Source organism: Hyla sarda, chromosome 10 (assembly GCF_029499605.1).
Source record: "Hyla sarda isolate aHylSar1 chromosome 10, aHylSar1.hap1, whole genome shotgun sequence".
In the NCBI taxonomy this organism is placed as follows: domain Eukaryota; kingdom Metazoa; phylum Chordata; class Amphibia; order Anura; family Hylidae; genus Hyla; species Hyla sarda.
The window spans coordinates 125,558,569-125,572,930 of NC_079198.1; the positions used below are offsets into that span (position 1 = coordinate 125,558,569).

A 14,362-nucleotide genomic window follows, 5' to 3' on the forward strand; every position below is an offset into this window, starting at 1 on the left:
CATTTTTTGTTGTCAGTGACAATGTGAGAGGCCTTAAAGGGGTACTTCGGTGGAATAAAATTATAATTTTTTTTTAAATCAACTGGTGCTAGAAAGTTAAACAGATTTGTAAATTACTTCTATTAAAAAAAAAATCTTTAGCATTCCAGTACTTTTTAGCAGCTGTATGCTAAAGAGGAAATTCTTTTATTTTTGAACTTATTTTTTGTCTTGTCCACAGTGCTCTCTGCTGACACCTCTTTCCATGTCAGGAACTGTCCAGAGCAGGAGAAAATCCCCATAACAAACCTATGCTGCTCTGGACAGTGGTGTCAGCAGAGAGCACTGTGGACAATACAAAAAAGAAATTAAAAAAGAAAAGAATTTCCTCTGTAGTATACAGCTGCTAAAAAGTACTGGAAGGGTAAAGATTTTTTTAATAGAAGTAATTTACAAATCTGTTTACCTTTCTGGCATCAGTTCATTTAAAAAAAAAAAAAAAAAGTTTTCCACCGGAGTTCCCCTTTAAGGTTGTGTTATGTGACTGACCATGACCATGTGCATAGTTAGGCCACAGAAACAGAGGGATATCACTAAGCAGGGAACCTACAGCTGTTGCAAAACTACAACTTCCAGTATGCCCGGACAGCCAAAGGCTGTCCGGGCATACTGGAAGTTGTAGTTTTGCAACAGCTGGAGGCACCCTGGTTGGGAAACACTGACCAAGAACCTATCAGATAGTCCATGATGCAGGGGAAAAGGTGTAAGACTTACCGTCCATGTGACCTGAACCGTGGAGGAGGTGAGAATTATTGGCTTCTGGAGTTGAACCACAACCTCCCCGAGTTCACGTTGTACCTGACGATGGTCGACTCCTTGACGCGTGGGACTCACATCTACAAAACACAAAAATATTTTTACAAAAAAAAAAAAAAAAAAAAACAGTATAAGAAGAAAGAATGAAGAAGAAGAACGCAGAAAGAATGCCTGGACGTAATCCCCGGTCACCTGACTTACCTTGGGTGCGTACAGGCTCCGATATTGGGCTGGGATCGCTGAGGCCGTACGAGTTCATGGCGCGGATGATGAAGAGATAAATGGTGTTTGGGTTCAGGCCAATAACTGTGTGTTTCTCCATCTTCACGTTATCTGCGACCGTCTGCCAGGTACTGCCCGCCGACTGGCTGCATTGGAGGGAAAGGGATTAAATATCATTACATGAGAGTGGACAAAGCTCTTATCAGCCATGACTGTATTTACCGTAATGTAACGGCTTATACTAGGGGCAATAATATAGTGGTTATATACCCTGTCTATATGGGGGGGGGGGGTAGTTATATTCTTATATATAAGAGCAGTATTATAGTAGTTATATTCTTGTATATAGGAGCAGTATTATAGTAGATATATTCTTGTATATAGGAGCAGTATTATAGTAATTATATTCTTGTATATAGGAGCAGTATTATAGTAGTTATATTCTTGTATATAGGAGCAGTATTATAGTAGTTATATTCTTGTATATAGGAGCAGTATTATAGTAGTTATATTCTTGTATATAGGAGCAGTATTATAGTAGTTATATTCTTGTATATAGGAGCAGTATTATAGTAGTTATATTCTTGTATATAGGAGCAGTATTATAGTAGTTATATTCTTGTATATAGGAGCAGTATTATAGTAGTTATATTCTTGTATATAGGAGCAGTATTATAGTAGTTATATTCTTGTATATAGGAGACAGTATTATAGTAGTTATATTCTTGTATATAGGAGCAGTATTATAGTAGTTATATTCTTGTATATAGGAGACAGTATTATAGTAGTTATATTCTTGTATATAGGAGCAGTATTATAGCCGTTATATTCTTGTATATAGGAGCAGTATTATAGTAGTTATATTCTTGTATATAGGAGCAGTATTATAGTAGTTATATTCTTGTATATAGGGGGCAGTATTATAGTAGTTATATTCTTGTATATAGGAGCAGTATTATAGTAGTTATATTCCTGTATATAGGAGCAGTATTATAGTAGTTATATTCTTGTATAAAGGAGCAGTATTATAGTAGTTATATTCTTGTATATAGGAGCAGTATTATAGTAGTTATATTCTTGTATATAGGAGCAGTATTATAGTAGTTATATTCCTGTACATAGGGGGCAGTATTATAGTACTAATATTCTTGTAAATAGGCTTTACAATGCAACACCAAGCATATCAATGAGACGGTAGGAGTAAATTCAGGATTAATTATTATAGGAAAGTAATATAAGTCATGTAAAACATCCATATTTAATAGGCAGCAGCAGATCACAAGACATGGGATTCTAAATCACCATTGAGGGCCACAGGAAATTGTGCAGCATTGTGTGATTTATGACAGGACATTAGTGAGGTTCCTACTTTCCCCAGTCCATGCTGTGTGGAGGGGGACGCGGCATTGCAGAGAATTCTACACATTCGCCCTCTATTTCTCCACGCTGCAGACCACCCTCCTGATTTACGGCAGCATTTCACTTGCTCTCAGTTTGCTGAATATTTTTTATTGCTGACTAAACTGTTCTCCACCTGCATTCTCCATAAATCTCGGGGAAGAATAAAGCCCATGTTGTCAGACGCTCAGCACCCTGGATGCGGCGCCCACTTATTGCTTCCTAGGAAAATATTTGCAGAACCACTGACCCAAAACCCGGGCAGGACATGTGCGGTCCCTGAAATGAGGATCATGTTTTATTGAGCTGACATGGCGACCGTAACATAGGCATAAACTCCCAGTGTGGAAATAGAAGAAAAACAAAAAATATTTAGAAAAAATTTCCAATAGCTTCGACACAATCGGATACAGTGCTGACACCAGTCCTTCTCTGGAGGTATACATGCTTACAGCTGTATACAGGGAATGGTCCCTGGAGGATGAGGGGGTCAGTACTTTATATGATGCTTGATATTTGGGGACCCTTGAACAGATTATGCACTCGGGCCCAGGACTGCTAAGCCTTAGCTTAAGTTGGCGGCCATATTGGAAGCAACTTCTGCTGCCCGCTATAGTATTTATGGTAATTTAACAACGCCTGGGAAAGTTTTCATTGGTCATTTTTGATGCACATTCCTCTAATGCATTGGGATCCAGCCTGTGGCCCTACAGCCATTGTGGAGCTGATGGCTTCAAGTTGTGCAAAGCCCCAGGGATACATATTGCAAGAGCCATCTGAAGCCTCTGTATCCGCTCCTGTATGCCTGCCATTACCTAACACCAGTGTTTTTCCAAACAGGGTGTCTCCAGCTGTTGCAAAACTACAACTCCCAGCATGCCTGGACAGCCGAAGGTTGGTTTTAGAGTTATCCAAACAGTGCATCTCCAGCTGTTGCAAAACTGCAACTCCCAGCATGCCCAGACCGCCTTCGGCTGTCCGGGCATGCTGGGAGTTGTAGTTTTGCAACAGCTGGAGACGTACTGTTTGGATAACACTAAAACCAACTTTCAATTGAAAATTCTCAGATTTCTATTTACAGATTTGCTTTCCAAGAGAAATTCTGCTCTAAAAGTCCGCTCGGAAATTCCGGTGCAGCAGAGTCCCATTGCTGTTAATTTCTCTTGCTAGAGATTCGTCAGTGTGAATTCAGCCCAATAATAATATTCTTGTGGTTTTACCTGAAGGCCTCAATGATGTAGGATGACACCTGTGTGTTTCCAGATTGGGGATGTGGCTGCCACGTTAGAGTTACACTATTTTTGGTGACGTCGGTGACCAGAGGTTTGGAGGGGGGTCCTGGCACCAGACTCGGCTCTGCCAGCTGCACATGTACCAGGGATCCTTTTTCTTAAAAAGACAAAATAAAAGTTGGTTTATTAGTAAAAGAATACAAATAGCAGAGAATAGCTGGTGACTGGTTCACTCTCCTTATTGTAACCTCCCCAGGGAACTTCACTTCTCTTGTTTATTTATTTTGTGTGTATCATTATGTCTGATACTTGTCTTTATTTCTCCCCAAAAAAGTGCCATGGAATCTGTTGTCAATATATCATTATAATAATAATAATATTTTTGTATAACATAATAATAATACTAATAATAAATATTAGTATTATTATATAAATCATAATATTTTTGTATAACATAATAATAATAATAGTATATAAATCATAATAATATTTTTGTATAACATAATAATAATTATAATATTAGTATTATATAAATCATAATAATATTCTTGTATAACATAATAATTATAATAATAATAGTATTATATAAATAATTTTGTATAACATAATAATAATACTAATAATAATATATAATAGTAATAATAATAGTATTATATAAATCATAATAATATTTTTGTATAACATAATAATAATAATAGTATTATATAAATAATAATACTATTTTTAAATAACATAATAATAATAATAATAATAGCATTATATAAATAATAATAATATTTTTGTATAACCTAATAATAATAATATTATTATTATTACAATTATTAAGTAACAGTAAAATACTTCGCAAGGAGCACTAACCAAAACTGACTACTCATAGCCCAGAAGCATGAACTCGATGCTTCACTTAGTATCTCTAGGAAGGAGTAGTAACATTGGGTTTGTTGCTGGTGACTTCAGGCAGAATCCTGTAAATTTGGGATCCCCCCACCCTCCCGGTACTATAATCATTACCTTGCACCTCCACGTATCCACTCCATGTTGTTTCTCCAGTGGAACTTGTGGCGACACAGACGTAAGCACCAGAATCCGTCACCTAGAATGGAACATAAAGACACGAATAAGTATGGGCCCAAGATTCCATTATCGTTGTATTTATTCCTGTCTATAAGATAAAGACCAGCGGTGACCAAAACAAATGAAATGCTTCTTGTGGTGACGTCACTTGTTGCTTTACCTGTGTTTTCAAAAAGGGTAAAATCCAATACCTCCCCCCACATGTCCCTATAAGAATCTGCTAAGTCCTATTCACATTGGGGCCCAAGTCACGCCATTTTTGGATCAGGTTGTCACATATATATATATATATATATATATATATGGAAAGAACTCCAGCTCAGGTGCAGATCAAATCAGTATAGCTTTATTTTACATCACGCCAGAAGCAACAGGTAACAGGTCGGAAGTGACGCGTTTCGGCCAGGTGCTGGCCTTAGTCATACACTATATATATATATATATATATATATATATATATATATATATATTTAATTATGTGTATCTACAGCCACAATGGCCCTCATTTACTATTGCAAACTCGACATGTTTTGTTGGGTTGTGCGCCAGAAATTCTGTCTAAGCTAGAATTTGCGCCTGGATTTTGAGAAACCCCACTAACTCTCCATTTTACTGAGAAAACCTGAAAAAGGGTCATCGGGAAAAGGGTGAGTAGCCTTAGAAAAGGGGCGTGTTCCCGACATATTCACAAAAAAACTAACTATTTACTACGGAGAAGGAGAAAACTTGACCCTTGCGATGGCGCTGCTAGTTCCAAAAAAACGTGGATGCCAGACCAGAAGTATTTGTGAAAACACTGGAGTGGTTTATTTAATCATAAAGAAAACAATAAAATACAGGGATAACGCGTTTTGGGGGAGCCACCCCCTTCCACGGTGTGGGTTATATGGGTATAATCCATTCGCTCAAGGTGAGCGGCCATTACTTAGGGGCAAGTGCTGCCCTCTCACAGTTACCGTGTTAAAGGGGTACTACCGTGCTGACAAATTATCCCCTATCTAAAGGATAGGGGATAAGTTGCCTAATCACACGAGGTCCCGCCGCTGGGGACCCCCGCGATCTCGCACGCAGCACCCCGCTCTCATCAGGCCCCTGAGCGAACATCCGCTCCGGGTCTGATGACTGGGCCGGTGATCGTGACGTCACATGGGGGTGGAGCCATGACGTCACAATACTCCGGCCCCGTGATCGGCAGTCATCAGACCCGGAACGATGTTCGCTCCGGGGCCTGATGAGAGCGGGGTGATGCGTGCGAGATCACGGGGGTCCCCAGCGGCGGGACCCTGCGCGATCAGGCAACTTATCCCCTATCCTTTAGATATTGGATAAGTTGTCAGCACGGTAGTACCCCTTTAACACTGCCATCCCTTTGTAGTGGTAACGCACAAGGAGCCCCCGTCAGTCTTTTTTTTTTTCTATTTTCAGGAACCTATTTACTAAGGTTTCCACAGAAAATGTGGTGGATTTGAGCCGAGGAAAACCCGACAGATCAGAGCATGTGTAAAAAAAAAAAAAAAAGCAAAGTGTAGGGAAAAGTGAAAAATGTAGGGAAACCTTAGTAAATACCATTAAAAAATAAATTGTAGGGAATTAAACCCCACAAAGAAGCCTACACAACACTCTTAGTAGATCAGGGCCACTGTCTCTGCATACCCTACTGTGGTATCTAAGCTAAGACTCCTTCTCCTCTACCCATGATTCATTGTAGGCCTGAAGAACCAGTCTTCCTGCGGGACCATTAACTCATAGCAGCCCCGAATCCACATGACAAGTCTCATTTTATGTTATTCCAGGCTGAGAGCTGCAGCCTATCCGATCCGATGCTATTAACCGCGCCGGGGACACGGGAGTTGCATTAACCTACTGACTCTAACACGACGCAGGAACAAAAATAACGTTGAGGATTTCACTCCCCGCTGAATCCGTGCCATCAATTTTTAAGCAAATATTTAGCGCGCACGCCATTGTTCTGTAAGTTATTCATGAGTAACCTCCATTTTACCCTGCAGCATGAAGCCGTGGAGCAAGCGACCTAAACTATGACTCACGTAGCATCCTCCCCGTACTGCGCCGGTCTTAGGACCATTACTTGCTTTTTTTTCGGTCACGCAGGTTTTGGCTGCTGCGCTATACTGGAAAACATTTTTCTCTTTATTTTGGACAAACTATAAAAAAAAAAAAAAAAAAGTATAATAAAAATAATAAATAAAAAATAATTAAAAAAAATTGAGTTATGTGTGGTTTGTGGTGAGAGGATCAGCAGGTGATGAGATTAAGGCCCCTGGGAGGTTCCAGCTGCGGTTTTTATCCCGTTTGATGTGGCGTCCCCGGAGAGTTGCCGTCCCCGCACAGCGGCAGGTGGATTCTATATTTACAGCTGATGATTTCCTGTCCCATTCCCCGCCGCAGCGCGTACTCACTCCTGTCACGGTGCGCGGGATGATGAAACGTTCCAGGCGCCGACCGAGCGGCACTCGCCGCTATAGAAAACACAGAGGAATTCCCGGTCGGGGCAAGGAAAAGGCAAAGTTCACACTGGAAAGTTTACCTGTTTTATATTTTTTTATTTATTTACTAACAAATTCTGATTGGGAAACTTTTCTATTCCGAATGTTAACCTATAAAATACACAAATGTGCTTTATAACAAAAATTATTAATTAAACAAACAAATAAATAAATAAAAACAACAACAACAATAATGATAATTAAAAAAAAAAAAAAACATTTAAATCAAAGTAAAAGACACGAGATAATTATAAGAAGATTTTACAATATTGAAATCCACTGAACTGATTCGCAATTCAATGTTTGGATTGTTTTGTAGTTTATAATCTTCCTGTAGTGGAAATAATCTCTCTTGGTCAGTGCTTCCCAACCAGCTGCGCAAAACTACAACTCCCAGTATGCCTGTGTATAATTATACAAGTAGGCCTTTCAGGGTCTGAGAAAGCTGGGTGACAAGTTGAAAATTCACTGACATTCTGTAGGTGCGGGACTCGTTACAGTAGTATTTCCTAGCCAGCGTGCCTCCAGCTGTTGCAAAACTACAACTCCCAGTATGCCTGTGTATAATTATACAAGTAGGCCTTTCAGGGTCTGAGAAAGCTGGGTGACAAGTTGAAAATTCACTGACATTCTGTAGGTGCGGGACTCGTTACAGTAGTATTTCCTAGCCAGCGTGCCTCCAGCTGTTGCAAAACTACAACTCCCAGTATGCCTGTGTATAATTATACAAGTAGGCCTTTCAGGGTCTGAGAAAGCTGGGTGAAAAGTTGAAAATTCACTGACATTCTGTAGGTGCGGGACTCGTTACAGTAGTATTTCCTAGCCAGCGTGCCTCCAGCTGTTGCAAAACTACAACTCCCAGTATGCCTGTATATAATAATACAAGTAGGCCTTTCAGGGTCTGAGAAAGCTGGGTGACAAGATGAAAATTCACTGACATTCTGTAGGTGCGGGACTCGTTACAGCAGTATTTCCTAGCCAGCGTGCCTTCAGCTGTTGCAAAAACTACAACTTCTAGTATGCCTGTGTATAATAATACAAGTAGGCCTTTCAGGGTCTGAGAAAGCTGGGTGACAAGTTGAAAATTCACTGACATTCTGTAGGTGCGGGACTCGTTACAGCAGTATTTTCTAGCCAGCGTGCCTCCAGCTGTTGAAAGACTACAACTCCAAGTATGCCTGTGTATAATTATACAAGTAGGCCTTTCAGGGTCTGAGAAAGCTGGGTGACAAGTTGAAAATTCACTGACATTCTGTAGGTGCGGGACTCGTTACAGCAGTATTTCCTATATCGGCCCATGGTGGAGATCTATGGGGTGAGGCCTGGGATACTTACGGGAGGCTGCACCTGTGTGATGGCGGTCAGGTGCACATACCTGTCCCACACACCGCTGGGAAAAACAAACAATCCCCCCCCCCCCCCTGCCCCCACATAAAAGGGCCCGAGCGCCGGCAGAACAAAAAGCCGCTGGATATTTGAACAAACATCAAACACGTCAGGTACATGACAGGAGGTTTGTCATCCCGGGTCGTCGAGGTCGGTGCAAGATTGGGAGATCTGAGGAAGATGGAGCTCGGAGGAAGTTCACACACGGAAAAGGGGGGAAAGGGCTGACATATTTACTAAACACCGAGAGAGACAGATAGGAGAGAGAGACAGATAGGAGAGAGAGAGAGAGAGAGAGAGACAGATAGGAGAGAGAGACAGATAGGAGAGAGAGAGAGAGAGAGAGAGACAGATAGGAGAGAGAGAGAGAGAGATAGGAGAGAGAGAGAGACAGATAGGAGAGAGAGAGACAGATAGGAGAGAGAGAGATAGGAGAGAGAGAGAGAGAGACAGATAGGAGAGAGAGACAGATAGGAGAGAGAGAGAGAGAGACAGATAGGAGAGAGAGACAGATAGGAGAGAGAGAGAGAGAGAGAGAGACAGATAGGAGAGAGAGAGAGAGAGATAGGAGAGAGAGAGAGACAGATAGGAGAGAGAGAGACAGATAGGAGAGAGAGAGATAGGAGAGAGAGAGAGAGAGACAGATAGGAGAGAGAGAGAGAGAGATAGGAGAGAGAGAGAGACAGATAGGAGAGAGAGAGACAGATAGGAGAGAGAGAGAGAGATAGGAGAGAGAGAGAGAGACAGATAGGAGAGAGAGAGACAGATAGGAGAGAGAGAGAGAGAGAGAGACAGATAGGAGAGAGAGAGACAGATAGGAGAGAGAGAGAGAGAGAGAGAGAGAGAGAGAGAGAGAGAGACAGATAGGAGATGGAGAGAGAGACAGATAGGAGATAGAGAGACAGATAGGAGATAGAGAGAGAGACAGATAGGAGAGAGAGAGAGAGAGAGACAGATAGGAGAGAGAGAGAGAGAGAGAGATAGGAGAGAGAGAGACAGACAGGAGAGAGAGAGACAGATAGGAGATGGAGAGAGAGACAGATAGGAGATAGAGAGAGAGACAGATAGGAGAGAGAGAGAGAGAGAGAGAGAGAGAGAGAGAGACAGATAGGAGAGAGAGAGAGAGACAGATAGGAGAGAGAGAGAGAGAGACAGATAGGAGAGAGAGACAGAAAAGAGACAGATAGGAGAGAGAGAGAGAGAGAGAGAGATAGGAGAGAGAGAGAGAGAGAGACAGATAGGAGAGAGAGAGAGAGACAGATAGGAGAGAGAGACAGATAGGAGATGGAGAGAGAAAAGAGACAGATAGGAGAGAGAGAGAGACAGATAGGAGAGAGAGAGAGACAGACAGGAGAGAGAGAGAGACAGATAGGAGATAGAGAGAGAGAGAGAGAGAGAGACAGACAGGAGATAGAGAAAAGAGACAGATAGGAGAGAGAGAGACAGATAGGAGAGAGAGAGAGAGAGAGAGAGAGAGAGAGAGAGACAGACAGGAGAGAGAGAAAAGAGACAGATAGGAGAGAGAGAGACAGATAGGAGAGAGAGAGAGAGAGAGAGACAGATAGGAGAGAGAGAGAGACAGATAGGAGAGAGAGAGACAGATAGGAGAGAGAGAGACAGATAGGAGAGAGAGAGAGAGAGAGAGAGAGAGAGAGAGAAAAGAGACAGATAGGAGAGAGAGAGATAGGAGGTAGAGAGAGACAGATAGGAGAGAGAGAGAGAGAGAGACAGACAGATAGGAGAGAGAGAGAGAGACAGGAGAGAGAGAAAAGAGACAGATAGGAGAGAGAGAGACAGATAGGAGAGAGAGAGAGAGAGACAGATAGGAGATGGAGAGAGAAAAGAGACAGATAGGAGAGAGAGAGAGAGACAGATAGGAGAGAGAGAGAGAGAGAGAGAGAGAGAGACAGATAGGAGAGAGAGAGAGAGACAGATAGGAGATAGAGAGACAGATAGGAGATAGAGAGAGAGAGAGAGAGAGAAAAGAGACAGATAGGAGAGAGAGAGAGACAGACAGGAGAGAGAGAGAGAAAAGAGAGAGATAGGAGAGAGAGAGACAGATAGGAGAGAGAGAGAGAGAGAGAGAGAGAGAGAAAAGAGACAGACAGGAGAGAGAGAGAAAAGAGACAGATAGGAGATAGAGAGAGAAAAGAGACAGATAGGAGATAGAGAGAGAAAAGAGACAGATAGGAGAGAGAGAGAGAAAAGAGACAGATAGGAGAGAGAGAGAGAGAAAAGAGACAGATAGGAGAGAGAGAGAGAAAAGAGACAGATAGGAGAGAGAGAGAGAGAGAGAAAAGAGACAGATAGGAGAGAGAGACAGATAGGAGAGAGAGAGAGACAGACAGGAGAGAGAGAGAGATAGGAGAGAGAGAGAGAAAAGAGACAGATAGGAGAGAGAGAGAGAAAAGAGACAGATAGGAGAGAGAGAGAGAGAGAGAAAAGAGACAGATAGGAGAGAGAGACAGATAGGAGAGAGAGAGAGAGATAGGAGAGAGAGAGAGATAGGAGATAGTGAGAGAAAAGAGACAGATAGGAGAGAGAGAGAGAAAAGAGACAGATAGGAGAGAGAGAGAGAGAAAAGAGACAGATAGGAGATAGAGAGAGAAAAGAGACAGGAGATAGAGAGAGAAAAGAGACAGATAGGAGATAGAGAGAGAAAAGAGACAGATAGGAGATAGAGAGAGAAAAGAGACAGATAGGAGATAGAGAGAGAAAAGAGACAGATAGGAGATAGAGAGAGAAAAGAGACAGACGGGAGATAGAGAGAGAAAAGAGACAGATAGGAGATAGAGAGAGAAAAGAGACAGATAGGAGATAGAGAGAGAAAAGAGACAGATAGGAGATAGAGAGAGAAAAGAGACAGGAGATAGAGAGAAAAGAGACAGATAGGAGATAGAGAGAGAAAAGAGACAGACGGGAGATAGAGAGAGAAAAGAGACAGATAGGAGAGAGAGAGAGAGAGAAAAGAGACAGATAGGAGATAGAGAGAGAAAAGAGACAGGAGATAGAGAGAGAAAAGAGACAGATAGGAGATAGAGAGAGAGAAAATAGACAGATAGGAGATAGAGAGAGAAAAGAGACAGATAGGAGATAGAGAGAGAAAAGAGACAGGAGATAGAGAGAAAAGAGACAGATAGGAGATAGAGAGAGAAAAGAGACAGACGGGAGATAGAGAGAGAAAAGAGACAGATAGGAGATAGAGAGAGAAAAGAGACAGATAGGAGATAGAGAGAGAAAAGAGACAGACAGGAGATAGAGAGAAAAGAGACAAATAAGAGATAGAGAGAAAAGAGACTGATAGGAGATAGAGAGAGAAAAGAGACAGATAGGAGATAGAGAGAAAAGAGACAGATAGGAGATAGAGAGAGAGAAAAGAGACAGGAGATAGAGAGAAAAGAGACAGATAGGAGATAGAGAGAGAAAAGAGACAGACAGGAGATAGAGAGAGAGAAAAGAGGCAGATAGGAGATAGAGAGAGAGAGAGAGAGAGAGAGAGAGAGAGAGAGAGAGAGAGAAGAGACAGGAGATAGAGAGAGAAAAGAGACAGATATGAGATAGATAGATATGATATAGATAGATAGATAGATATGAGATAGATAGATAGATATGAGATAGATAGATATGAGATAGATAGATAGATATGAGATAGATAGATAGATATGAGATAGATAGATATGATATAGATAGATAGATAGATATGAGATAGATAGATAGATATGAGATAGGTAGATATGAGATAGATAGATATGAGATAGATAGATATGAGATAGATATGAGAGAGATAGATAGATATGAGATAGATAGATATGAGATAGATAGATAGGATAGAGAGATAGATAGATAGATAGATATGAGATAGATAGATAGATATGAGATAGATAGATATGAGAGAGAGAGAGATAGATATGAGATAGATAGATATGAGAGAGATAGATATGAGATAGATAGATATGAGATAGATAGATATGAGATAGATAGATATGAGATAGATATGAGATAGATATGAGATAGATAGATATGAGATAGATAGATATGAGATAGATATGAGATAGATATGAGATAGATAGATATGAGATAGATAGATATGAGATAGATAGATAGATAGATAGATATGAGATAGATAGATATGAGATAGATAGGAGGTAAATAAGTGAATAGATAAAAGATACAGGACAGATAGATTGTAGATACATAAGTTGATAGATAGATAGATGGATATGAGATAGATATGAGATATATGGATAGATATGAGATAGATGGATATGAGATAGATAGATATGAGATAGATAGATATGAGATAGATAGATATGAGATAGATGGATATGAGAGAGATAGATAGATAGATGGATATGAGATAGATAGATATGAGATAGATAGATAGATGGATATGAGATAGATAGATAGATAGATGGATATGAGATAGATAGATAGATGGATATGAGATAGATATGAGATAGATAGATATGAGATAGATAGATAGATATGAGATAGATAGATATGAGATAGATAGATATGAGATAGATAGATATGAGATAGATAGATGGATATGAGATAGATAGATAGATAGATGGATATGAGATAGATAGATAGATAGATAGATAGATGGATATGAGATAGATAGATAGATGGATATGAGATAGATAGATATGAGATAGATATGAGATAGATAGATATGAGATAGATAGATATATAGATAGATATGAGATAGATAGATATGAGATAGATAGATATGAGATAGATAGATAGATATGAGATAGATAGATATGAGATAGATAGATAGATATGAGATAGATGGATATGAGAGAGATAGATAGATAGATGGATATGAGATAGATAGATATGAGATAGATAGATAGATGGATATGAGATAGATAGATAGATAGATGGATATGAGATAGATAGATAGATGGATATGAGATAGATATGAGATAGATAGATATGAGATAGATAGATATGAGATAGATAGATATGAGATAGATAGATATGAGATAGATAGATGGATATGAGATAGATAGATAGATAGATGGATATGAGATAGATAGATAGATAGATAGATGGATATGAGATAGATAGATATGAGATAGATATGAGATAGATAGATATGAGATAGATAGATATATAGATAGATATGAGATAGATAGATATGAGATAGATAGATATGAGATAGATAGATATGAGATAGATAGATAGATATGAGATAGATAGATATGAGATAGATAGATAGATATGAGATAGATGGATGGATGGATATGAGATCTTGTATATAAATGAGCAGATACACAGGCGGTTACAATACATGATAAATCCGGTACAGAATGTTTCCCGTTTTAGCATTCATCTTCCTTTTCTTGGCGTCTCACCCCCGGCAGTCGCCCTCGTCTTCGCTTCTTGTGAAATATTAAAGGCGTTCTCATCAGATCAGACTCAGCTACAGGAAAATCATTTGCAAGCCTTGTATTAAAAATGTATGCACCGTGTCTACTGCACCCGAGGTGCCGGGGCAATCAGAGTTCAGAGGCTGACAGCCGGCAGCGCCCCCCGCCCCATCATTACAATGGCGGGAGCCCACATTCCTCCACTACTCACATGCGCCCCTCACACTTCACCTCCAGCTCTTTGCTTCCTCTTCTCCTTCTGGCTATTTAGCTTTGTTATCACAGAAATAATCCCAAAAGTCTGAAACTTTTTACTGTCCTTTGTGTTTTTATTCTGTTTTACCACAGCCTAACAAGAGAAAGCTCTGAT

At 40.2% G+C, this 14,362-nt stretch overlaps 1 protein-coding gene across 4 annotated transcripts in view; it reads right to left on the reverse strand.

Moving 5' to 3' along the window:
* Positions 1–14,362, reverse strand: part of ROBO3 (roundabout guidance receptor 3) — a 371,292-nt gene that overhangs the window by 23,854 nt on the left and 333,076 nt on the right. For all 4 annotated transcript variants that reach the window (XM_056544121.1, XM_056544122.1, XM_056544123.1 and 1 more), the window contains exons 10-13: positions 4,659–4,740; positions 3,636–3,804; positions 997–1,163; positions 754–875 (exon numbers count right to left, since the gene is read on the reverse strand). In XM_056544121.1, coding sequence (XP_056400096.1) covers positions 754–875; positions 997–1,163; positions 3,636–3,804; positions 4,659–4,740 — 540 coding nt within the window. The remainder of the gene's footprint in view (positions 1–753; positions 876–996; positions 1,164–3,635; positions 3,805–4,658; positions 4,741–14,362) is intronic.